We start from the raw sequence: 21,272 nt of genomic DNA, 5'->3' as shown, positions 1-21,272 counted from the left end.
CCTGGGTGGCCCAGTCGTTAAGTGTCTGCCTTCAGCTCAGGTCACGATCCCAGGATCCTGGGATCGAGCCCTGTATCGGGCTCCCTGCTCGGCGGGAAGCCTGCTTCTGCCTCTCCCACTCCCCCTGCTTGTGTTCCCTGTCTCGCTGTGTCTCAAATAAAAAATCTTTCTAAAAAAATCTTAAAAAAAAAAAGCAAATCCCTGTGTCCAAATGACCCAAATGTGTCCCCGATTCCTGCTGCCACTTGGTCTCCGCTGTAGGTGAAGACGCTGTGCAAAAACAGAGATCCTGCAAAGTCTTTCTTCCTTTTTTTTTTTTTTAAGATTTTATTTATTTACCTGAGTGAGAGAGCAAGCATGGGGGGGGAATGGGGTGAGGTTGGGGAGGGGCGGGGGGAGAAGGAGAAGCAGACTCCCAGCTGAGCCAGGAGACAGATTCAGGACTCGATCCCAGGACCCCAGGGTCGTCCCTTGAGCCAAGGGCCAGAGCTTAACTGACCGAGCCTTCCAGGTGCCCTGGTCGCATAGTCTTAAGAGGGCAAGAACCCCTGGCCTTTGGGAGCTGGGTGGGCCTCATAGCTGGGGTCTCTGTTGGACATAAGCATCTTCCCACACAAGGACAAGCGTAGGTCAGGCCACTGCGGGACTGCTCGGGACAAAAGAAGGCCCTGCTGTGATCACATCTGAGCACGCGCCGTCCAGACACCGCCCAGACCGCTGCAGCCCCACCGCTCTGCCTTCCTGGGTAAGACGCACGAGGGTGCCAGACCGGGCTGAACTCTGTCCCCCCAAATTCACATTCACCTGGAACTCAGCACGTGACTTTATTTGGAAATAGGGTCTTTGCAGATGTTGATCAAAGGTCACCGGGATTGGGGGCGCCTCAATCCAAGGCCTGGTGTCCTCCTAAGAAAAGCAGCAAAGACATAGAGACACATGGGGGAGGCCACGCAGAGAGGCCCCAAGCCATGGAGCGCCGAGGACTGCCAGCAACACCAGAAGCTGAGAGAAAGGCCGGGGACAGACCCTGCCCTGGGGGGTGAGCCAGCCGACATGGTCACAGCAGACGCTGCCCCCAGACCGAGAGAAGACTTGCTGTCACGTTAAATCACCCAGTGCCTCATGCTTTGCCCTGGCGGCCCCAGGACGTGGTCGCAGAGCCCCCTGCTTCTCACCAGCCAGCACCCCAGAGCAGAGCCCCTCACCCGACACTGGCCCGGACCCACAGCCCTTTCCAAGGCCCTCCCCCAGAAGCAGCCACATCCCCCACCAGGGCGCTGGGTGACAGGTGCCCAAGCCGGAGCCTGAGCCTGCGGTGCTTCGAGCTCTGATCCGAGTCCCCTCCCCCGCCCCCTCGGGGCATTAACCAACACCTCGGCCTTCATTATCTCAAAGCACACAGAAGAACCTCTCGGGGTCTAATGTCTCCCTAATGGGCAGGGCTGGTTCACCTGAGAGCTGACATATTGGGGCTATTGATTTTCCCCAGGAAGATCAATACGGGTGCGTGGGGACAAGCGGGTCCATGCCTTCCGAAGAGCAGAGCCTCTTCCCAGGGACAGCGGCCTGACAACAGGGCGGGGGCTGGGGGGGGCAGCGAGGGCGTAGAGCTCTGTAAGGCCCGGCACAGCGGAGCTAGCTGCAAGCGGGTGCGGGGACATGCGCTGGCGCCCGAGGCCGAGAGCATCAGTCCTGGCCCCACGCCAGCGGTCCCAGTGGGAGCGGGGGTGGAGGGGGGCTTGGGACACCTACGTCACTTGGCCTGGCCCTGGCCACCCAACACCCGGCTGGACTTGGGTGCGCAGTGGTTCTGAGAAAGCGCGTCTCCACCAACCCAGCCTTGCTAGTAACAAAAGCCGGCGTTCAGCCTCCACTTGCTGGACTCCCGGGTTCCTCTCGAACGCGGCTCAGACTCAGGAGTGGCGCGGACAGGGATAATTCACGCACACCCCTGCTAAGGCCTCAGATCTGATTCTTCAGCCCCTCTCATGCCCGTCTCCCACCTTGACCCCCGCGGGCTGTGCTCCGCGGGGCCTGTCACTGACTGCTGGGGCGGGTGCAGTAGCACCCTCCCTGGGCTCCCGGCCCCGGCTTCCCTGGTCCAGACGCTCACCTCACACTGCGCCGGTCAGGCTCCTCTTCCGAAACCTTCACCTGCGCTCGTGTCTTCCCGAATCTAACATTCTCTGTCCTACACTGGGGTTTCCTCCTTGGTCTCTGACCAGGCAGAAAAAAGCATTGAGATTATGCCAGCAGAAAGGGACAGGGAGGCTATTTGTGCACGGTCTTCCCATGGCTGGGATTAGGGAACATCTCCTCAGTGGGCCACTTGCAGGACCCAAACCCCCGCCACAGCCCCAGCTCCACCAACCAGGGGCCTGAGACAGAGGCCCAGTTGGAGACGTAAGCCTCTGGGGTGCTGGGGAACAAGGGCCCTCGGGAAGGAGTGAGCCCCGGGGGTGATGACCGTGGAGGGTCCTCTCTGTGAGAGCCGCACCCTCACACTGGGATTTGGTCCAGCCACAGAGGGCGGAGCTGAGTGCCTGGGCAGCCTTGGTTCCCTGTGGCAGGAGGAAGGGCCAGACTCCACGGCCAGGCCAGGAGGCCCTGCCTTCCAGCCTCTCCGCACCTTCCAGCCGCTGCTTCCAGCTGGACGGCCGAGCCCAGACGTCTGGCCGGGCTCAGAACAGCGCTGCCGCGGTACCGCGGTCCCGGACACCACAGGTCTGAAGCAGCCCCAAATCAAGGAGCCCACAGGGCAGAGCCCCGGGGACTCCAGGGGAGAATCGCTTCCTTGAATTTCCCAGATTCGGGGACCCTCCATTCCACCTTCAAAGCCAGCAGTGACCCTGCCCCTAGGGTCACATCTCCCCCTCTGGCCCTCACCGCCTGCCTTCTGGTCGGGACCCCTGTGATGACACCGGGCCCCCAGGACAAGCCAGGATCCCATCGGCAGGAGTCCTTTCCCACGTGATGTGACATGTCTCCAGTCCCCAGGGATTGGGGTGTGGACGTCTGGGGCCCCCCTCACCACAGGGTGCCGGCTCCTCGTCGCCGAGGCCTCTCCAGGCTGTCCCCTCTGCACACACACCTGCCCTTCACACGAATGCGCCGGGTGAGCTCCTGGTCCCATCCGGCGCCCAGCAGACGACCTCCTTCCTGAAGCCCCTCTCTGGTCACACAGCGGGGGATGTTCTCGTGGGTGGGGGACGGGAGAAGCGCCCCCCCGCTCCGCCTAGCCCGGGCAGGGCACCGAGGAGGGCTGGAGACTGAGCCCAGAGGCCCTCCTGGAGCAGCCACCATGCCGCCCCCGCTTCGGGTCCTCGGGGCCACCCCAGCCCCAGCCCACCCGCTTCCCAGGTCTGGGCCCAGCCCTTCCCGAGGAGCAGCGGGGGCGCTGTGGTTGCAGTCCCCGCACCTGTGGGGCCCCTCCCTGGCGTCCCGGCTAGCAGGGCTGAGGCTCACTGTGCTGCATCTGAGGGGACACCAGCCGCTGGGGGAGGGTCACCCCCTCCCCCGGCCAGAGCCTGGACAACAGTGTCACCGAACCCAGAATCTCAGGGCAGAACTGTAGCCGTGCCTGAGGTCGGTTTCTGGGGACCGGGGTCCAAGTGTAGACTGATCTCGTGAGACAGATCACGTGTGTCCTGGTCGCGCCCTGGGACGTGCGGAAGGGCCGTGACGACCCGGGAGCCACGAGCCACAGGCATAGGGAGGCCTGGTGCGCCGCACATGCCTGCACTCTCCCTGCAGGGCCCCGGCCCGGGCAGACCACCTGCTTGGGAGACGTTGGCGGCTCCAAAGACCCACCCATGGCAAGTGACCCGCCTGGTGTCATTTCCCCGTCACTTCCCCACAGCCGGGTGTCTCAGGACTCCTCCATCGGGCCCTCCAAATGCCCAAGAAATGCCCGCAGCAATGCCCCCGTGGCCCCCGGTTGCGGGAAGGCCCACCCCCGCCTGTGCCCACAGCTCACATGCTGGGGGGTCACTAGGTAGGAGGGGTGGTCTCCTGTCTGAAGGGAGCAGAGCCTGGAGCCAAGGCCAAGGGCCCAGGGAGGACTGTGAAGGCACCCCTGCAAGGGTGAGCCCCCATCGGTGGGAGGAAGATCGCAGACCGGGGGCCCGCCAGGCAGGGAGGGGGTTGCCGTCCTGCCCTCAGGACCTGGCTGGCCCACAGGCAGCGGTGGCTTCAAGCCAAGGCCAATGGGTCTCTGGAGACCCCCAGCCGGGAGGGGGGCACCTAGCAGGGGCCACGTGCGCTGAAGGGCTGCCCCCCAAACTTTGTCCGCCGGAACCTCGGAATGGAGTCTCATGCGGAAGCGCAAGTCAGCAGCCGCAGTCATGAACGCGAAGTCGGACTGGATCCCAGCGAGCCCAAGACCATCGTCGGGTGTCCTTGCAGGAGAGAAACTGGGCCCTAGACTCCCGTGGGGCCGCGCACGGATGGAGGCAGAGCTTCGGGTGACACCCATCTGCAGCCAAGGAGCCCCACCGCGGGCTGCGAAGGAAGACGGGTTCTCCCCTGCACGACGCCCCTTTGCTGCTCCTGGACCCCCCATTTGGGGGACTGGCTACTGTGGCCCCAGGATGGTCAGGCAGCCTCAGATGGCACCGCCCAGGGTCCCGGGATGGTGTTGGCTGTAACCCAGTGTGGGGGGCTCACGGGGGCTCACGGGGAGGTCCCCAGGGGGGCTCTGTGGTGGGGGGCAGGGGCAGTGGCGTGGGACCAACGTGGACCCTGGGATGCAGGGGCTGAACCGGGTTGGTTGCAAACACACTGGCAGCTCTGGGATGGCGGGGACCGGCCACAGCGCCCGGGGGGCCCGGCGCTTGGAGGGGGCCCCCTGCATAGGAGCCCACCACCTGGGCCTTGGCCGGGGGTCCCCCAGCCTCCTGTCCCAGGCCTGCCCAGCTCCTCCCGCCGGCCAGGAGCACCGTTTACCCCGAGAACCGCAGAACCGCAGAAGCAGGATGTCCTCTAGAGGAGCCTACTCCAGAACTCAAAATAGCATGAAATTTAATTTTCCGCCTATTTGACAAGGCTTGGTCCGGGTCCCGATCAGTGGCGGAGATAAGGGTCCTCGGCCCCGGGTGTGAGCCAGCTGGGCCCGCAGCAAACACTCCACGGTCCCTGGGCAGGCTGGGGCTCCCCCCGCGGGGCCCCGGTTGCTGGGCGCTAAAGCAAACGGGCTCTATTTGCCCAGTCTGCGATGACAATGCAGTCACCAAATATTTGCCCGCCCGGCCGGCCGCGGAGCCCAGCTATAAATGCTTGAGCCCAGGTGCAGGTGGGCCTGCCCCGCGGGAGCTGCAGGCCTCGGCAGGTAGGAGCAGACTGGGGGGCGGTGGGGAGGGGGCCGGCGCTGGCCGCGGGGACCTGGCCGCCTCCCTTCTTCCGGAAGGTGCTGGGCTTTTGGGCCAGGTGGGCTGTGAGGACCTCCACCGGGAGGGTCAGGGGCGGGGCTGGAGGAGGAGGGCGCCTGCATCGGCTCCCCCACAGTCCAGTGCTGGGGCCAGGGGACCCCCGGCAGGGAAGAGCCCCCCCCCCACGCTGTGAGTGAGAGCCAGAGCCCAGTGTGGATGGACGGCGGCAGGCAGGAGAGTGAGCCTCCGGGGTGGGGGTTCGGACACGCAGCCAGCCCCCCTCCCCTTCACACCACCCTCCCTTTCTTCCCGTCCTACCAGGAGGCAGAAAGGCCCTCCCGGCTGCAAGCTGTCCTCCCCGCTCGCTCGCACTCATCCTCGGGGCCCAGAGCACGCCAACGCTCAGAGGCAGCCCCGTCGGGCCCCAGACCAGCCTGTCTCTGTCAGCTCCCCCAATCCCCCCCACCCACCCTGCCCTGAGCCCCAGGCCCACCCAGCTTCCCTGCCTCCTGCTAATCCGCCCAGCCCTCCAACCCCAGGGGCCCGGGGCTCTCACCGGCGGCCCCGCCAGGATCCACAGCGTCAGACGGTGCAGGAGGTTGGGGGGAAACAGCACCCAGCTCAGGGCCATGAGACCCCGGAAGCCACAGGGGCTCTGGGACCTGGACCCTGAGCGCTGACTGGGGCAGCCAGGCCCAGCTCCCAGGGCGCCCCCTGCCGGCACCCGAGCAGATGCCCCGGCCGGCCGGCCTGTCGCTCCAGAACGGCCTCTGCGCCCTGGACGCTCACGGCCCCAGTCTCTTCATGTCCCCGGCTTCTGAGCGTGGCCCGTGCTCCAGGTTCGGTGGTGGCCACACAGGCCTGGGGACCTGAGGGCTAACCTGACCGCTCTCTGCCTCCCTCCCCAGCCACACCTGCTGCCCCGGAGATCGGGGCTCGAGGAGATGGCTGCGGGCGTGATCCGGCCTCTGTGTGACTTCCGGCTGCCCCTGGCTGCCCGTCGGCCCTTCCTGCCCTCAGACCCGGAGCCCCAGGAGACCTCTGAGGACGAGGACGAGGACGAGGACGAGGAGGAGGAGGACGCGCCAGAGGCTGCGGGGCCAGGCAGCGAGAGCCCAGGTCCCCGGGGCTTGGGCTGGGCCCCGGAAGCAGCCCCTCGGGGTCCTGGCAGCCCAGAGACGCCCCTGCGGCTGCTGCGGTTCTCCGAGCTCATCAGCGGCGACATCCAGCGGTACTTTGGCCGCAAGGACGGGGGGCAGGACCCTGACGCCAGTGACGTCCACGCAGATGACCTCCAGTGTGCTGACCCGGTGCGCCCAGCTCTGGCTCCGGCTGGGCCCCCAGACGGCGACGAGGCTGCGCAGCCCGGAGTGCTCTCCCCCAGGGGTCCCGAGGGGCAGGCTCGCGGGCTGGGGCCGCTGGCCGAGCTCTTCGACTACGGGCTGCGGCAGTACCCGGTGTCTGGGGCCCCGGCTGGCAGGCGGCTCCGGCTGGAGCGCAAGTACAGCCACATCGTCCCCATGGCCCAGAGGAAGCTGCCGCTCTCCTTCTGGGAGGAGCCAGCCCCTGGCCCCCTGGGCCTGCTGCACCCTGGCACGCCTGACTTCAGCGACCTGCTGGCCAGCTGGTCGGCGGAGACTGGCCCCGAGATGCCCGGGGGAGGGGCCTCCCAGGCCCTGGACGGGGTGCCGCTGGCCGAGGCCTAGCAAGTGGGTCAGGGTCCGTGGGGCACCAGGGGCAGCAGGCACTGCCCTTCCTTCAGGAGTGTGGCCTGTCACTGCTCTCTCTGCTGGAGCCCCAGGGGCCGTCCAACCAAGGTGGCCAGCCACCAGCAGGACAAGCCAGCTCAGGGAGGGACATCCCAGGCGCGGGGAGGACAAGCCAGGCTTCTTCTGGGGACTGGAGTGGCCACCACCAGAGGACCCCTGGGCAGGGAACAGGCGGGAGCTGCCATCTCAGACAGCTGACCCTTAGCCCTCGGAGCTCTGCCCCTGGGAGGGGAGGGCAGGTGGGCTCCGTGGTCCGCACACTGTGTCCCACTCTGGGTTAGGCCCACTGGCCGTCCAGACCTGCCCTGAGATCCCAGGTCGGCAGCTGCCCGCCTGGCTAGTCCTGGGGCTGCCCCTCCCCCAGGCCCCACAGCAGGCGGCGGGACCAGCTCCCATGGGACGAGCAAGGGTGTTCTCGGAGGCAGGAGGCAGGGGCGCTACGCGAGTGTGTGAGCAAACACACAGTTTGCACCCTACGGTAGGGCAGACGGAGCTGCTTTCTGCGTTGGCCACCTCACAGTGTGAAGGGCTCAGCCAGCCACGGAGGGCCGGGGGCCAAGACCCCAAGCCTGGGCCAACTGGCCCTCCATGGGGCCTGCCAGGAGCAGGCAGGGCTCCGGAACTCTGTGGCTGTGGGCAGGACGGCCTGAGACGGTGGCGGACCTGTGGCTCGGCTGGGCCTCAGGCCGGGGAAGGGACGCTCCTGGGAAGGAGCTCTGGCCTCAGGTCCACGGGAGCTGGCACGTTTATTTGTGGGCAAGGGGCAAGGACATGAGCTGGCGGGCAGGCTCCTGGCGAAAGGACTTCTCCAGGAACGCGCCTGGCCTCCGCTTGGCCACCAGCTTCAGGAGGACCGCCTTCCACCGCAGCCACCTGCCCGGAAGACGCGGCTCAGGCCCGCTGGCCTTGGGGCCTCCCAGGACCGCCCCAGACCGGGAGGGTCTCCGACAGTGGCTCCCCACAGCTCACCTCACGGCCTGATACACGCCCCAGCGGTTCACAGGGACCACCTCTCCCGCGGCCGTGTCCTTGACGAAGGACTGCTGCTGCCCCAGGGCCGCGAGGACCCTCCTGCTGCCCAGTGTCAGGGCCCAGGGGCCCTCCTCGCTCCGTAGACGCAGGATGCTCTCTCGCAGGCTGGCCGTCTCCTCCATGCGCTGCAGACAAGGGCGTGTGAGGAGCGGCTGCTGCGGGAACGCAGGCCCGAGGGGGACGGGACAGCCTGGATTTCTCTCTGACAAAACAGGGTCTTATCTACCAGGAAACCCTGCTCGGGCCAGACACACAGACGGACGGGCATGGCAACGCCCACAGAGCCAGGGACGCGGCAGGGAGGGGTAGGGGGCCAGGAGCTCCCCCCAAGCACAGGGACCACCTCGCACCAGCTTGGTTTCTGTATTAAACTTGAGGTTCTGGATGGTCTTGTTGTCCTGCAAGCTGTTTTCCAGTTTCATTATCTGGTTCTGGAACTGAATGTGGCCCCTGCTCGTCGGCCCGGTCGTGGTGCGCTGGCCCGCGTGAGGACGGCCCCCACCCCAGGCCCCTACGGCAGGGTCCAGGCCCCTGGGGGGTGATCCGGTGGCCCTGGCCAGCACTCAGGCCGGCTCCTTTCACCATGATGACACCCCCGGCATGAGAGGCGCCAGACAGCTGCCCCACTGCACACTGGCTCTGTGAGCCATTGGACCTCAGGGAGCCTGGGGTCCAGGGTGTCCCAGAGGCCCCTCTGCTGAGCGGGACAGGATGGAGGCCCCCGGGTACCGTGACCAGCTTGCCCTGGATCTCAGCGATCTTCCGCCCGGGGTTGCCCTCCCTGAGCAGCTGCACGGACGAGAGCAGAGTGGCCAGCTCCTGCCGCACGGCCCCGACCTCGAACTCTCTGTCGGAACAGGAGGCTCTAGGGGGCAGCCCAAGGCAGGGGGAGGGGGAGGGGGTGCGTGCTCCACTTTGCCACCCCTCCAGTGGGACCTGGGGGGTCGCCGGCAGGTGATGGACGGCAAAGCTCGAGGACTGTGCGGGCTGCCCCGGGCGGGGGCCGAGCCCCGAGCTGGGGGAGCCGCAGCTTCCCTCCTGCCCTCCGGCAGACGTGGCCTCACCTGGCTCGCCCCTCCGCTGAGATCTTGAGGTCTGAGTCACTCTTGTGCAGGACGCACTTGTCGGAGACGACCTCTATCTGCAACGCACGCAGGGTGGGTGGGCAGCCCGGGAGCCCGGTGGGGCTGGGGGGCCGCGCCCCGGGCCGTCACCCACCTGGCGGGGCAGGCTGTCCACTCGCTCCCGCAGCTCCCTCAGCCGCGCCTCCGCCTCCTTCTGACACTGGGCCAGACCCTCCCGCGATCTCTGCTCCAAGCCTTCCCACTCTCTCTTCACCTGGAACACAGACGCCAGTGAGGGCCGGAGTTGGGGGATGGAGGGGGACAGACAGATCGACGGGGCCCCTGGAGCCAGTGGGGACAGACGGCTCTCTGGCCACCCGGGTAGTCCGGGCTGAGCGGAACCACATCCGCAGGGAGGCCTGGCTGGGCCCCCACCGGCCCGGAGTCAGCAGAGATGGGGGCAGATGGCTGCCCCCAGCTGCGGGAGGGGGTGACCCCGGGGTCCATCAGCGGACCAACACACAGACTGGGCGCGCGCCTTGTGCGAGCCTTTGTGGCCAACGTCCAGAACGGGCGAATGCCCAGAGGCCGGCGGCAGGTCGGGGGTCGCCGGGGCCGTGGGGTGGGAGGGGCTGCTCACCGCGGGGCCACCTCTGCGGGGACAGGACGGCTGCTCAGCCCCGTATCCACAAGGAGTCGCCTCACCCCGGGCCTCGCGAGGGTGGACTGCACGGTGTGGTGACGTGTGTCGATGACGTCACAACAAGGAGGGAACAGCCACGGGCGAGGGCTTGTGGCCCTGCCGTGGACGCCGCTGCGTGCCGGGGGCCCCGGGGGGGTCTGCCCCGCTCACCTCGCTCAGCCGAAGGCTCAGCGTCCGGTCCTGCAGGTCCAGTCTCCAGCTCAGGGCCACAAAATGGTCGCTCAGGTCCTTCACCTGCTTGCCCAGCTCGGCCAGCGACACCTCCAGAGCCTGGCTCTTCTCTCGGAGCTACGGGGTGGGCGGGGGAAGGGGGCTGAGCGCGGCTGCCTGGGGCGGGGGCCCCCGGGGACGCGGACCTGGCCCCCGCCGCCCTCACCAGCTCCAGCGCGCCGTGGGCCTCCTGTCGGGCCAGCTGGCCGGCCTCCAGGCTCTCCTGCAGGAAGGCGGCCAGCTCCCCGGCCCGGGTCTCCTCCAGGTGCCCCTTGCTGTCCCTGGGGGTTGGTGCCGACACAGACTGTCCCTCAGCTGGGCCGGGCCAGCTCGGAACCATCCGGGAGAACCCCAGGGCGCGGGGGATGGAGAATGATCAGGCTGGACGGGCCTGCGTCCAGGGGTGAGTGCAGAGTCCTCCGCGGAGCGGACGGGAGCCCCTGTCTGAGGGCGCTGGGCGCCGGGGACACCCACCAGGCCTTCTGCTCGGCCAGGAGGATCCGGTTCAGCGACATCTGGTTCTGCCGCACGAACTTGGTCAGCTGGATCACGGCTTGGTCCAGGCCCCGGTACTGCTCCAGGAGGCGGCCTTCTTCCTGCTGAGGAGGGAGCGGCGGCCTGAGCCCCCCGCCGCCCCCGCCGCCGCCGCCCCCAGCCCTGGGCTGCCCACCTCGTGCTGCCCTTGCAGGGCCCGCACACGCTCCTCCGCCAGCTCCTGCAGCCGCTGCCACCGGCCGTCCAGCTCTCCCCGCAGGCTGCTCTCGGCCTTCAGCCGCGTGCTCTCGGAGGCCTTCATTCTCTGTGGGGAGACCAGCCCCCCCACCCCGCTGTGAGCAGAGAGTGTGCGGGGGTGGGGGCACGGCCCAGCCACAGGCCCGCGGCCCGCACCTTCTCCAGGGCCAGGAAGCTCTTCTGCAGGAAGCTGCACAGCTTGGCCTCCCTCTTGAGGAAGCGGAGGCTCATCTCCTCGCCGAGCTTGGTCACCTGGGCCTGTGGGGGTCACTGCGGTGGCCGTGGGGTCCGGCCATCCTCCTGGCCTCGGCCATCCTCCTGGCCTCGTCCAGCCCCTGCCCTGCCCTCTCCCCGCCCCAGCTCCAGGGTGAGCTCAGACTGCTCTGTTTCCTGGCCCGACAGTGCTGGTCACAGAGGACCCCAGGCCGTGTCCCCTGCTGGCCTGAGCCTCACCGCGCGGGGCCCACCACACCCTCCCTAGGAAGGCAAGGCCCACGTGTCCTCCCCGAGGGCCAGGCACGGGGGCTGTGACGGGCCCACAGGTCACACTTGTGGGGACCCAGACCGCAGCTGGTACCCGCGGCGACCGCGGATGCCACATCACATCCCGAGGCGGGAGCCTCCACCAGGGCAGCCGCGTGCACACGAGCGCCCACGCACCCAGGTGTGCAGAAAGTGTGAGCACAGACCCACACGCCGGTGCGCGCACATCACCCTCACCCCCGGAGCCCAGGGTGGGGCCCGGGCCCCTCCTTCTCCTCCCCTTCCGACTGCGAACTGCGAGCTGCGGCGTCAAGGCCGGGCCCGGCTCCCACAGCCACCGGGGGTGCGCCCCGAGCGCCTGCCAGCCCCTCCCACGCAGGGTGCTCTGCGGCGGGGGTCGGAGGCCATTTCTGGAAGGAGCCCGAGGATGCGGGGTTTGTGCCCAGGGTGCCGGTGCAAACCCAGAAATGAGCGGGAGTAAACGGATGGGTGGGGCCGCGTGCCGATCCAGCTTGGCCAAAACTGGTGGTGGTCACGGCCTGCTGGCCCCGGCCTGGAGGGCGCTGCGGGGCGGCCGTGCTCCCTGCCCGTGCCTGGCACACCAGGAATCCCTGGGCCTGGGGCCTTCGGGAGCTCCCGGCCCCAGTGGGGCACAGGGTTTCGACGGAGCCCAGACGCAAGCTCCCCCAAGGGCAGTGGCGAGGGGAAGGCCGCCGAAGCCGGGCAGCCGAGCTATGTGGGCAGCAGCAGGGTGCGCTGGGCTCTGTTTGCAGAGCTGGAGAGGCTGCATCCCGAGTGGGTTGGGATCCTGCGGCTGCGGGGGCGGGGCCGCCCCGGGAACGGCTGAGAAAGGGGCTGCAGACCTGTGATGTTGTGTCTCCGGGTCTGGGTGCTGGTCACAGGATGGGGGGCAAGGACCGGGGGCAGAGACACCGCCAGGGAACGAACGTCCGCGCTGAGACGAGCTCCATCTCGACTCTGCCCACATCAGCAGCCACAGGCCGCGCACGGCCGCGGGGGCCCTGACGTGTGGCTCATGGGACAGAGCGAGCTGAAACGCCGGCTCCCTGCAGACAGGGCCCCTTGCAGCTGGTGCCCACGCACTGGACGGCGCAGGTGCTCAGGAGCGCGCCCCCCAGCCCCGGGCTGCACAACACAGCCGGGAAGGACAGCTCGCCCAGGCAGCTCCCGGCCCGGCCTCCCGCCCGGTACCTGCATCTGGGCCACCTCACGGTCCACCCTGTGGCTGGCGTCCTCCTGGCTCCTCTGCAGGGCACTGCAGGCCGCTTCCCGGAACTGCTCCTCCCGCTCCAGCTTCCCGGCCAGCTCGGCCAGCCTAGGACAACGGCCGCAGGTGCCAGCCGCCCCACCGGGGCCCTGAGACACTGAGAACGCTTCCTGGGCCTAGGCCTGCCGCTGGGGGGCCCAGGCTGACCTACAGGCCAGCGAGGCAGGTGGGGCAACCCCACCCGAGCAATCAGAGACAAGGGCAGGACACTGACTTCCGTGGCCCAGGGTGAGGAGCCAGAGCGGCCTGGGCCAACGCGACTGGATGGGGGAGGATGCGGGGCCTCTGGGCTCTCGCCTCCGTTCCCGGTGACCACACAGGGTGGGTCCCGAGGGTGGCCAGCGGCGCCCACCTCAGGGTGGCCTCCTGCTCGGTGTCCTTCCGCTCACTGTCCTGCAGCACCTGCTTCCTCCGGATCTGGGCCAGGGCCTCCCGCACCTCCACCAGCCTGACGCATAAGAGCCGTTTAGGCCTGGGGCCCGCCCGGCCTGCCCTCCCGGCTGCCTCTAGGGGTCAGGGTCCTGGCCCAGGGGCCCTAGCTGCAGGCCTCCTGCCACGGTCACGCAAAGCCAGACCTCTCCGAGCTGAGCTGCAGGTGCACACGGCTCACCCAAGCAAGACAAGGAGGGGGGCAGGCGGATGCCCTGGGGTCCCGTCCCAGCCGCCGCCTTCCCCAGGCCCCCGGCCCTCCCGGTTAGGCCTGTACCGCCGGGTGGGGGCTACCTCTTGTCCAGGGCCTGCATCTGGTTCTGGCTTTGGTTCTGGGGGCTGGGGAACTGCAAGGAGGAAGGGGAGGCTAAGCCTCGTGGCCCGGCCGGCACAGACGGTGCCCGAGATGGGCGCGGGGGTGCCGGGAGCAGGGGAGTCGTGGCGGCTCACCTCGAGGGCCTGAGCCGCCGGCCGTAGGTCCTGCCGCAGCCTCTTGAGCTCGGCGTCCTGCAGCCGCACGCAGGCCCGGAGCTGCAGCATCTCCCGCAGCAGACTCAGCACAGCTCGCTCGCAGCGCTCCTTGTGTCCCCGCAGGGATGCCACCTCGGCCTGCAGGTCGGCCACCCTGGCCGGGGCGAGGAGCAGGCTGAGTCGGACCGCGCCTGCCCGTGGGGTGGGGGACGGCCCAGCTGTCCCGCCCCAGACCTGCCCGGGCTCACCACTGCTCTGGCTGCGTCCAGCGCTTGGGGGAGTCCCGCTCCGGGAGGGAGGTGGCGGACGCCAGGGGGCTGGACTCATACCTCCCCATCTCCTCCAGACTCAAGAGCTCGGGGCTGGCCAGTCCTTCCTCCAGGCAGAGCCCCAGGCCCCCCAGGGTGACGGTGCTTGTCTGGGAGGGGGGTGAAGCCCCTGATGACGGGGTGCTAACAGCCAGCTCTGCGAGAAGGTGGCTCCCGGGCCGATGGGTGCCGGGGCTCAGGATGACGGGGACCAAAGTCGCTGCAGTGATCGGCTGAGCGTGTCCACTGGGCTCAACTTGGCCTGTCAGCTGAGTCACACAGCCTGGCCCCAGGGTGGGCAGGGGCTCAGCTCTTGTTGCCCCACAACGGGGAGCTTGTGCTCAGAGAGGCCCAGATTCCCGCCAGAGAACACACAGCACCGGGAAGCAGAAACAGCACCATGTCCTTCCTGCTCAGCGCCAGAGCGAGCCCCCGGGGCAGTATGGCCCCTTGAGGGGTCAGGAAATAGCCGCCCCGGGAAGCCCACTTTGCAGCCCCGCACAGGCCCTTCCCTGGACTGGCCTCCCGGCTTGGCCCCTGCTGGCACCAGGCTCACCTGGTACGGCTTCAGCCACTGGCCAGAGGCCTGGCCTCGCACCCACGGCTGCCGAGAACTGGACACCAGGGCGGCTGGAGGGAGGAAGGGAAGGTGGGGCTGGAAGGCTCTGGGGCCTTGGGGAGCACGTGGGCTGTTAAGAGGGAGCGCCTGCCCTCACATCTCTCCTTCCAAGACAACAGCGGGGCAGACGGGCAGCAGGTGCTCTTCTGGAACCATCCTTCTCTCGCCAGAACCTCGTGACTTGGTGGGCCAACTGCCAATGGAACTTGGGCCCTCGACCCTGCCGGCCCCCCACAGCCCCAACTGCCCGTTGTCAGAAAATTCTGAGGGGCGCCGTTGAGCCAGCTGGTATGGGCAGAGGTCCCTGGCCCGGGAGAAGGGTTAGGAGAGCCGGGCGCCTGGGTGGCAGGGATGGGCCGGTGCTCATGGCCGGCTGGCGGGAGGGCACACAGCCCGGGCGCCCTGGAGCTGCGGGAGGGTGCAGGCCACAGGCGTGGGCTGCACGGTGCCTCCAGTTCCTCGCGGCCACAGTTGGAAAACGAACAGAGACAGGTGCAAGTTTCCAGTGTTTTATTTCCCCCGTGGGGACCCTGTGCCCGGCTCAAAATGCCATCACCATGAACCACTACGTCCCTGCTTTCCCACCCCAGGTCAGGCCAGTGTGGACCTGATCCCTGCGCCCAGTGAGCCAGGCCCACTCACCGAGGGCGGACTGGGCCTTCCCCAGGACAAGGCAACTATTCCGAAGTCAGCCCTGGTCTGGGGGCCTTTCTGCACCCCTCACAGCTCAGAACAGCACCCAGACAGAGGGCCCCCGGGGGTCCAGAGTCCAGTGCTAAGACATCCCACAGACAAGCACCTGCCACAACGGCCTCCATCCCCTCCGGGGGGTCAAGGTGGCCCCATCCTGGATGCCCCCGCTCAGCGGCCTGCGAAGCCCTGACTGCTGGACCACGGCGTGTGCTGGGCATGAACCGGGAGATGGCGCTGGCTGTCAGGATATGATTCTTTTATTTCTCCCTCCCAGAGCCCCCCAACGTTCGTCACCCTGTGTCCCCCAGAGGGCTCCTGCCAGGAAGGGACTGGCTTTTGAAGGCCCCACTCCCTTGAAAGGGGCCAAACCAAGATGGGCAGCTGCCCTGCCCCCAGGCTCTGCCACAGCGGCAGGCGGGTAGCCTTGTCTCAGAAGCCGGCCAAGGAATCACCTCCAGAGAGAGTTCCCTGGGGTCCCGGGGACACGGGAGAAACAGAGTATCCTTGCTCCAGACCCGTCGGCCCATTCCAGAGCCCACCTGCCCCCGGACCGGGACTAGAGCTGCCCCAAAAGGTGGCCCTGGGCCAAGGGTCCTTGAAGGCCAGTGGGAGCCGCCCCCTCAGAGATGCCAGTCTCTCGGTGCACACCGGCGACAGCCACCAGTCCGGACGTCAGGGTGACAGCGCCATTCAGACCCACAGATGGTCCTCAGCTCTCTCTCCGGCCAAGACCCCGGAGGGCTGCGTGGTAAGTCTGCGAGGTAAGTCCCTCCATAGCCTGCTGCCGCGTCTGTTCCCCAGGGCGCCCACCTCCAGGTGCAGGCCCGTCACCTCCATGCCGCAGACGGAGGGGAAGGGACAAGGCCGCGGGCCTCTGCGGTGGCTGTGCGTCCCCCAGGCCCCAGTCGGTGAAGTGCGGACGGCGCGGTCCTCCCAGGCCAGCCCGCAGGGGAGCAGACGGCGCCGCAGCAGCAAGGGGCCCTGCCCGCCGTCTCACACGCGCACAGACACAGACACACGCGTGCCCCGAGCACTGGGGGATGCCGGATCCACCGCTGCCCCAGCGAGCGAGGGGGCGCAGGGGCGGGGCTCACGTCTGGGCCAGGGCCAGCTCCTCCAGGCCCCCCCTCCCGAGGCGGTACCTGGCCAGGTCCTTCCTGGTCACCAGTCCGACCACCTGCAGGAGCAAAGCCGGGGCAGGGGCTGGCAGCAGCCTCTTGCCGTCGTGGAAACCCTGCCCCATGCCCATGCCGTGCGGGAGAGCCCCGTCGGACACCTGGCTGGGCTGGGTACTGAGCCTTGGGCCCCCCCACCCCAGGGGCTGAGAGCAGGTCCGCCGACCGCGCGACCGGGGCAGCCAGGATACCGCTGCCGCTCACCTGGTTGCAGCTGTCGACCACCACCAGGTGCCGAAGGCCGAGGGCCCGGAACAGCTTGAACACGCGTGGGAGGGACGCGTCCTGCAAAGGGGGCAGGCACACCGCTGAGCCCCCAGCCAGGCCCATCCGAGGAGGACGGTGCCTCCGACTGAGCCCTGGGCCGCTGGTGGCCCCCTCCCCCGCCCCTGCCCCACAGCGGCGCGCATCCCCGGCAGCACCTGCGGCACGGTGTAGGGGGAGGGGTTCATGAACTCCGAGAGGTCCACGGTGCATTGGCGCTCGTCCTGCGACACGTGGATGGACTGGATGGGCGGGAAGCGCGGGTAGGCGTCTCGGAAGTCCTTCAGCCTCAGCCGCCGCCGCACCAGGCCCATGCTGGAGCGCTCCACGAACACCTGCGGCGGCGGGCGTCAGAGCCGCGCGACACCCCCGTCCCGCCCCCAGCCCCGGGCGGCCGCGGCTACCTTGTGCTTCAGGAGGACAATGAGCTGGGAGCGCAGGATCAAGCCCTGCAGCCGGGCCGGCTGTGGGAAGAGACCCTCGTCTGTGAGGAGCCCAAGACTGAGACCCTTCCAGCCACGGGGGCTCCCTGCCGTGACCACAGACGTCCGCTGCGGGAAACCCCACCGGGCTCCCCTCGACGCGTGGCCACCAGCTCCGGGAGCCAGCCTGCCGTGGGGAGTCTGCCCACACTTGCTCATCACTGGCCAGAGGCCGGGGCAGCAAGAGGCCTTGCTGGGGAGACGCACACCGCCACCCACACCACATCTGTCCCCACCGCTCCCGACAAAGGTCACCGCCCCGCCGCCCTGGCTGACGGCATAGCGTGGAGTCAGAGCCCCAGATGCGCGGGCGCCAGCAGCCCTGACCGGCGGTCAGCACCCCCCAGGCCGCCGCCTCCTGGCTGCGGGACCCCATTCCTTTGCAGCTGGGGGAAGTGAGCTCCACGGGCCCACACAGGGTTTCCACTCCACGCGCCACGGCTGAGGCCACACGCACGTACGGGCCGGACAGCCACCCGCACCCGGGGCCCCGGGTACCTGGTTGTCACCAGCAAACTCCACCACGGGAAAGCCGTTGTGATTGGACGCCGTGTTACTGAGAATGTCCACGATGACGCCCACCTTCTCCCTCCTCCGCAGGCAGGTGACCGGTGTGCTCATCACCTCCCTGGGCAGGAGCGTCTGCTGTGGCCTCGCCGCAAGCGACTATGTGACTAATACCCTCTCCTCGCCCACTGAGGCTCGACAGGCGGGAAGCTGCCAGACGCAGGAAACCGGGGCAAGGAGCCAGGGGGCCCGCTGCCCGCACCTCCAGACACCGGCGCGCCCTCCCCAACCTCCCAGGAGCGTCTGCCGTCCACGGACCCCTGCCGGCCATACCTGGCGGTGAGCGAGTGAGAGGTGACGGGGGCCTCCCAGTGCAGGAAAGGCACGCTCTGCAGCTGGATGTGCATGTCGTACAGGCCCTGGGGGGGGCGGGGGGGGCGCTGAGACACGCAGGGGGCCCCTCCCACCCCTCCGCTGCCCACCTCCCAGCCCCAGTCTTGGGCTCCCCGCTGGGGGCGGGCGGGGGGCGCACAGAGCAGGGCACTAGGCAGGCAGGCCTCCCCCACGAGCCGCACCTCGATGAAGATGTCGCCCACGATCTTGGCGGTCATGAGGACCAGCATGATGGGGAAGCCGTACGTCACGTTGCTGGTGGCCTCCATCATGATGACAGTCAGGCTGAGGGTCATCCTCACAATCCCACCTGCCCAGGGAGGTCAGCAGGGGAGGCTGCAGCCCGGTGGCCGCTCCGCACGACCCCCTCATCTACCAGTGTCCGTCCCGGCACCCCAGCCACTCGCCCTGGCGGTCTGGCCCTGCAGGCTGCAGCGTGGGGACAGCGACCCTGCATGCCACCATGGGGTGGACTCGCGGCCTTCCGCTCCCCACAGAGAAGGCGCCCCCTCCTGACCTTGGGACACTCACGGGGCGGCCAGGACTCACCCAGCTGGGCAGCTGCTCCCATGAGGGCATATTTGCCAGGGTCTGCCCAGATCTGCGGGGATAATAGAGGAGCTGTCGGACGGATGGCAGCCCCTTCTCAAGCCCACCGAGACACGTGACTCCCCCGCGGCGGGCCCTGGGCCCAGCAACGCCAACCCTAGAAGAAACTCCTACAGTCCACGCACACACGTGATCTGGTCTGCGGTAGCACCTACGCCAACAGAAGCCTGGAAACCCCCTGGGGGTACCTCGCTCAGGAGGCCCTGAGGATCTGGGCCACGCGCACACACGCGACAACTCGGCAGCCGCGGCAGGAGCCCGCATTCCACGTGCCGAGGAGGGAAGCAGGGCAGGTGCGCGCAGGAAGGCCGGCAGTGTCCCCGCGCGCTGAGAGAGCCCAGCATGGCCGAGCAGCAGTGAAGCCACACACAGGCCAGGCTCTGCAACTCCACGCAGCAAACGCCCTTGACAGGCAAACCCGCAGAGACAGGAGTGGGGCAAGTGGCTGCGGGGGCTGGGGTACGGCAGTGACTGCCCCACGCACACAGGGGTGACGCTAGACACGTGACGCAGACCGCCATCGCACAGGGAGAACGCCCGAGCCGCACGCTTCCACGGCGGGAGGCCTCACAGTATATGAATCACCCCTCAACTGAGAAAGGAAAATCTGGAGCCACGCCTGGGAGGACACGTGACCCAGGCACGCCGAGACCCAGAAAAGGGAGCGGACGGGAGACGGGCACCCACCCTGGCTCCTCGAACGATTTTAGAAATCTTATTGCAGAAACTGAAGGAAGATACACACAAAAAAAGGCTAGCCCCCAGGGGCAGGGCACATGCGCCTCGGTCACACACTCGAGTCACGCCGAGCATCTCCCCAGTCCTCGCTTCTGGCCCACGTCTGCAGATGGCCGTGCCCATCGCGTCTCGGTCCAACGCCAGCACCCAGAAAACTCGAGGCCACGTGGAAAGACCAGGGGCTCAGATGCGCCTGTCCCAGTGCATGGAAAGCCCTGGACCCCAGGGCTGGCGCGCGGAGAAGCCCACACTCACCGCGGCGCCTGTAACGTAGGACAGGGAAATGCCAAAGAGCCGGCCCCAGGCGGCCCCGATGAGCAGGGATGGAATGAAGACACCGGCGGACACCGTCAGCCCGTAGGTCCAGCAGGCCAGGAAGAAGTAGACCAGGGTGAAAAGGCCGAGCGTCATGGGGTTGTAGGAGCCTAGGGGAGAGGGTCTGCTAGGACCTGGATCCACCTGGAGCACAGCCACCCGGCCCAGCTGCCCAGTCCGCTGCCCCCAAGTAGCCCCATCCTCAGAGGCCACAGGGCGAATCTTGGAGGCCTAGTCCCCGAGGCAGGAGGACGGCAGCCCGGCAGGTGGGGCCTGGAGTGGCTAGCAAGACGCTGACCTGAGGCCGAGGGAAGGACATGTGGATCCCCGCACACCAGGGGAGGGAGACTGCCAGGCATCGATCTAGAGCAGACAGTTCCAGACGCCGAAAGAAACCCACCCGAGCCTGGGACCAACCTGTCCAGGAGTTTGCTGTCCGCCCAACGGCCTGGCCCAGAGCACCAAGGGCTCAGCCTCACCCCATGTTTAAACATTCCCGCTAAATCGCGTGGACCTGCGACGCGCGTACAGAGACAAACTAGAAAGTTCTCAGTGACCCTGTTCACAACAGGGAGCAATTAGAGACGACCCAAAGAGCCCCGAACGGAAAAGGTGAAACGATGTCACAGAATGCCCACATGCTGGCTTCCACGGGTGCACACAGTGCGCACTCTGCTGGGCCTGGGGCCACGGGCCGAGGCGAGCCACTGCGCGCATCAGCACCACGCAGGCCTGCACGAGAAGCAGCGCTCTGCACGCGACAACCGGTTTTGTGATTAAAAATGAGCGCAGCGGCCGGCACGCAGCCGGCTCAGTCAGGGGAGCGTGAGTCTGAGCCCCGCGGGCGGGAAGCAGATCAGAAAGGAGACGCAGTGGCCAGTGAGTGTCACCAGGCTGGAGGCCACCCCATGCAAGCAGCTCCCACAGGGAAACACGGTGGCACAGGAACGTCGTCACCGATGGAGACAGCAGCTGCCCTCTAGGAGGGGAAGGGCCTGGCGCAACCCTGAGCTCCAACCCCCCCGTCGCCAGCGCGCCTGCCCCCCGCGGCCAGGGAGCTGACCTCTGCCCTTGGGGCACACCGGCTGCAAAGGAACCCTCAGGCCCAGGGACTGCGCGTCGGTATCAGACCAGGCTGGAGGGGCCACGACCCCACGTGCGGCTGACGGCATGGAGCTCAGGCACGCACCTGGGGGGTCGTGGAAGAGGCTGACCACGCTCTTCTCCGGGGTGTTGAAGAAGGCAGCGGCCATGGAGTTGTACTCGCCATCTGCACAGAAGAGCTGCGAGGTCGGGAGAGAACGGCCGGTGGGCAGACTGGTCCTGGCGTCCATGACGCGACGGCTGGGTCAGGTCGTGGCCTCAGAGAGGCAGGATGCCAAGAGCCAGGCCCAGGGACGGCGAGGGCTCGAGAGGCAGGTCCAGCCTGCGGGGCCACTCCACAGGAGCCTGGCCAGACAGGGAGTCTGTCGCTGGGGCACGCGGGGTCTCTGGGGCTCCACAGCTGGCACCTGAGCCCTGGAGCTGGCGGGCTGAGCCCTCTCAGGCTGAGCGGGGCGGGTTCTGTGACCCCTAGGTTGCCCCCAGCCCTGGCCACCAGACATCTGCCCGGCCTCCACGGC

At 67.9% G+C, this 21,272-nt stretch overlaps 3 protein-coding genes and 1 long non-coding RNA gene across 7 annotated transcripts in view; 1 reads left to right on the top strand and 3 right to left on the bottom strand.

Annotated features, from left to right (window-relative positions):
* Nucleotides 1-436: 436 nt before the first annotated feature.
* LOC123933942 lies at nucleotides 437-3,875 on the bottom strand. Of its 2 annotated transcripts, none has more exons than XR_006816711.1 (3): nucleotides 2,114-3,875; nucleotides 805-906; nucleotides 437-646 (listed from the first exon to the last, which is right to left on the bottom strand). It is a non-coding gene; the product is annotated as an uncharacterized LOC123933942 (long non-coding RNA). The 2 variants fall into 2 exon arrangements; XR_006816712.1 differs by having other exon boundaries at nucleotides 437-906; nucleotides 2,114-2,217; nucleotides 3,032-3,875.
* An 827-nt stretch (nucleotides 3,876-4,702) lies between these two features.
* Nucleotides 4,703-7,072, top strand: PERCC1 (proline and glutamate rich with coiled coil 1). The gene is made up of 2 exons (XM_045992778.1): nucleotides 4,703-5,326; nucleotides 6,275-7,072. Exon 2 carries the CDS (start codon nucleotides 6,311-6,313, stop codon nucleotides 7,070-7,072), a length of 762 nt encoding a protein of 253 aa, XP_045848734.1. The 5' UTR covers nucleotides 4,703-5,326; nucleotides 6,275-6,310.
* Nucleotides 7,073-7,857: 785 nt separating this feature from the next.
* Nucleotides 7,858-16,004, bottom strand: CCDC154 (coiled-coil domain containing 154). Its single transcript, XM_045992970.1, has 19 exons — nucleotides 15,978-16,004; nucleotides 14,572-14,578; nucleotides 14,255-14,485; nucleotides 13,796-14,189; nucleotides 13,527-13,701; nucleotides 13,371-13,423; nucleotides 13,000-13,095; nucleotides 12,572-12,695; nucleotides 11,033-11,134; nucleotides 10,815-10,943; nucleotides 10,619-10,740; nucleotides 10,311-10,425; nucleotides 10,085-10,222; nucleotides 9,386-9,505; nucleotides 9,232-9,308; nucleotides 8,897-9,014; nucleotides 8,518-8,604; nucleotides 8,105-8,292; nucleotides 7,858-8,008 (listed from the first exon to the last, which is right to left on the bottom strand). Exons 1-19 carry the CDS (start codon nucleotides 16,002-16,004, stop codon nucleotides 7,882-7,884), a joined length of 2,430 nt encoding a protein of 809 aa, XP_045848926.1. The 3' UTR covers nucleotides 7,858-7,881.
* Nucleotides 14,970-21,272, bottom strand: part of CLCN7 (chloride voltage-gated channel 7) — a 23,267-nt gene continuing 16,964 nt past the window's right edge. For all 3 annotated transcript variants that reach the window (XM_045992775.1, XM_045992776.1, XM_045992777.1), the window contains 10 exons: nucleotides 20,840-20,933; nucleotides 19,591-19,760; nucleotides 18,538-18,589; nucleotides 18,171-18,298; nucleotides 17,929-18,014; nucleotides 17,587-17,716; nucleotides 17,011-17,070; nucleotides 16,765-16,941; nucleotides 16,547-16,627; nucleotides 14,970-16,344 (listed from right to left, as the gene is read on the bottom strand). In XM_045992775.1, the coding sequence (XP_045848731.1) occupies nucleotides 16,258-16,344; nucleotides 16,547-16,627; nucleotides 16,765-16,941; nucleotides 17,011-17,070; nucleotides 17,587-17,716; nucleotides 17,929-18,014; nucleotides 18,171-18,298; nucleotides 18,538-18,589; nucleotides 19,591-19,760; nucleotides 20,840-20,933 (1,065 nt within the window). In that variant the 3' untranslated portion in view covers nucleotides 14,970-16,257. The remainder of the gene's footprint in view (nucleotides 16,345-16,546; nucleotides 16,628-16,764; nucleotides 16,942-17,010; nucleotides 17,071-17,586; nucleotides 17,717-17,928; nucleotides 18,015-18,170; nucleotides 18,299-18,537; nucleotides 18,590-19,590; nucleotides 19,761-20,839; nucleotides 20,934-21,272) is intronic.

Source organism: Meles meles, chromosome 21 (assembly GCF_922984935.1).
Source record: "Meles meles chromosome 21, mMelMel3.1 paternal haplotype, whole genome shotgun sequence".
NCBI lineage: Eukaryota > Metazoa > Chordata > Mammalia > Carnivora > Mustelidae > Meles > Meles meles.
The sequence above is the reverse complement of the archived record's forward strand: the minus strand, read 5'-3'. Positions and strand labels throughout refer to the sequence as shown.

Excerpts from the sequence above, each read along its gene's own strand:
- PERCC1 (XM_045992778.1), top strand. The coding sequence starts at position 6,311 with ATGGCTGCGGGCGTGATCCGGCCTCTGTGTGACTTCCGGCTGCCCCTG.
- CCDC154 (XM_045992970.1), bottom strand. The coding sequence starts at position 16,004 with ATGGAGGTGACGGGCCTGCACCTGGAG. Across the intron at positions 13,424-13,526 it reads CGGCGGCTCAGGCCCTCGAG|TTCCCCAGCCCCCAGAACCA; the intron begins GTGAGCCGCCAC and ends TCCTCCTTGCAG. Across the intron at positions 9,309-9,385 it reads TGGACAGCCTGCCCCGCCAG|ATAGAGGTCGTCTCCGACAA; the intron begins GTGGGTGACGGC and ends CGTGCGTTGCAG.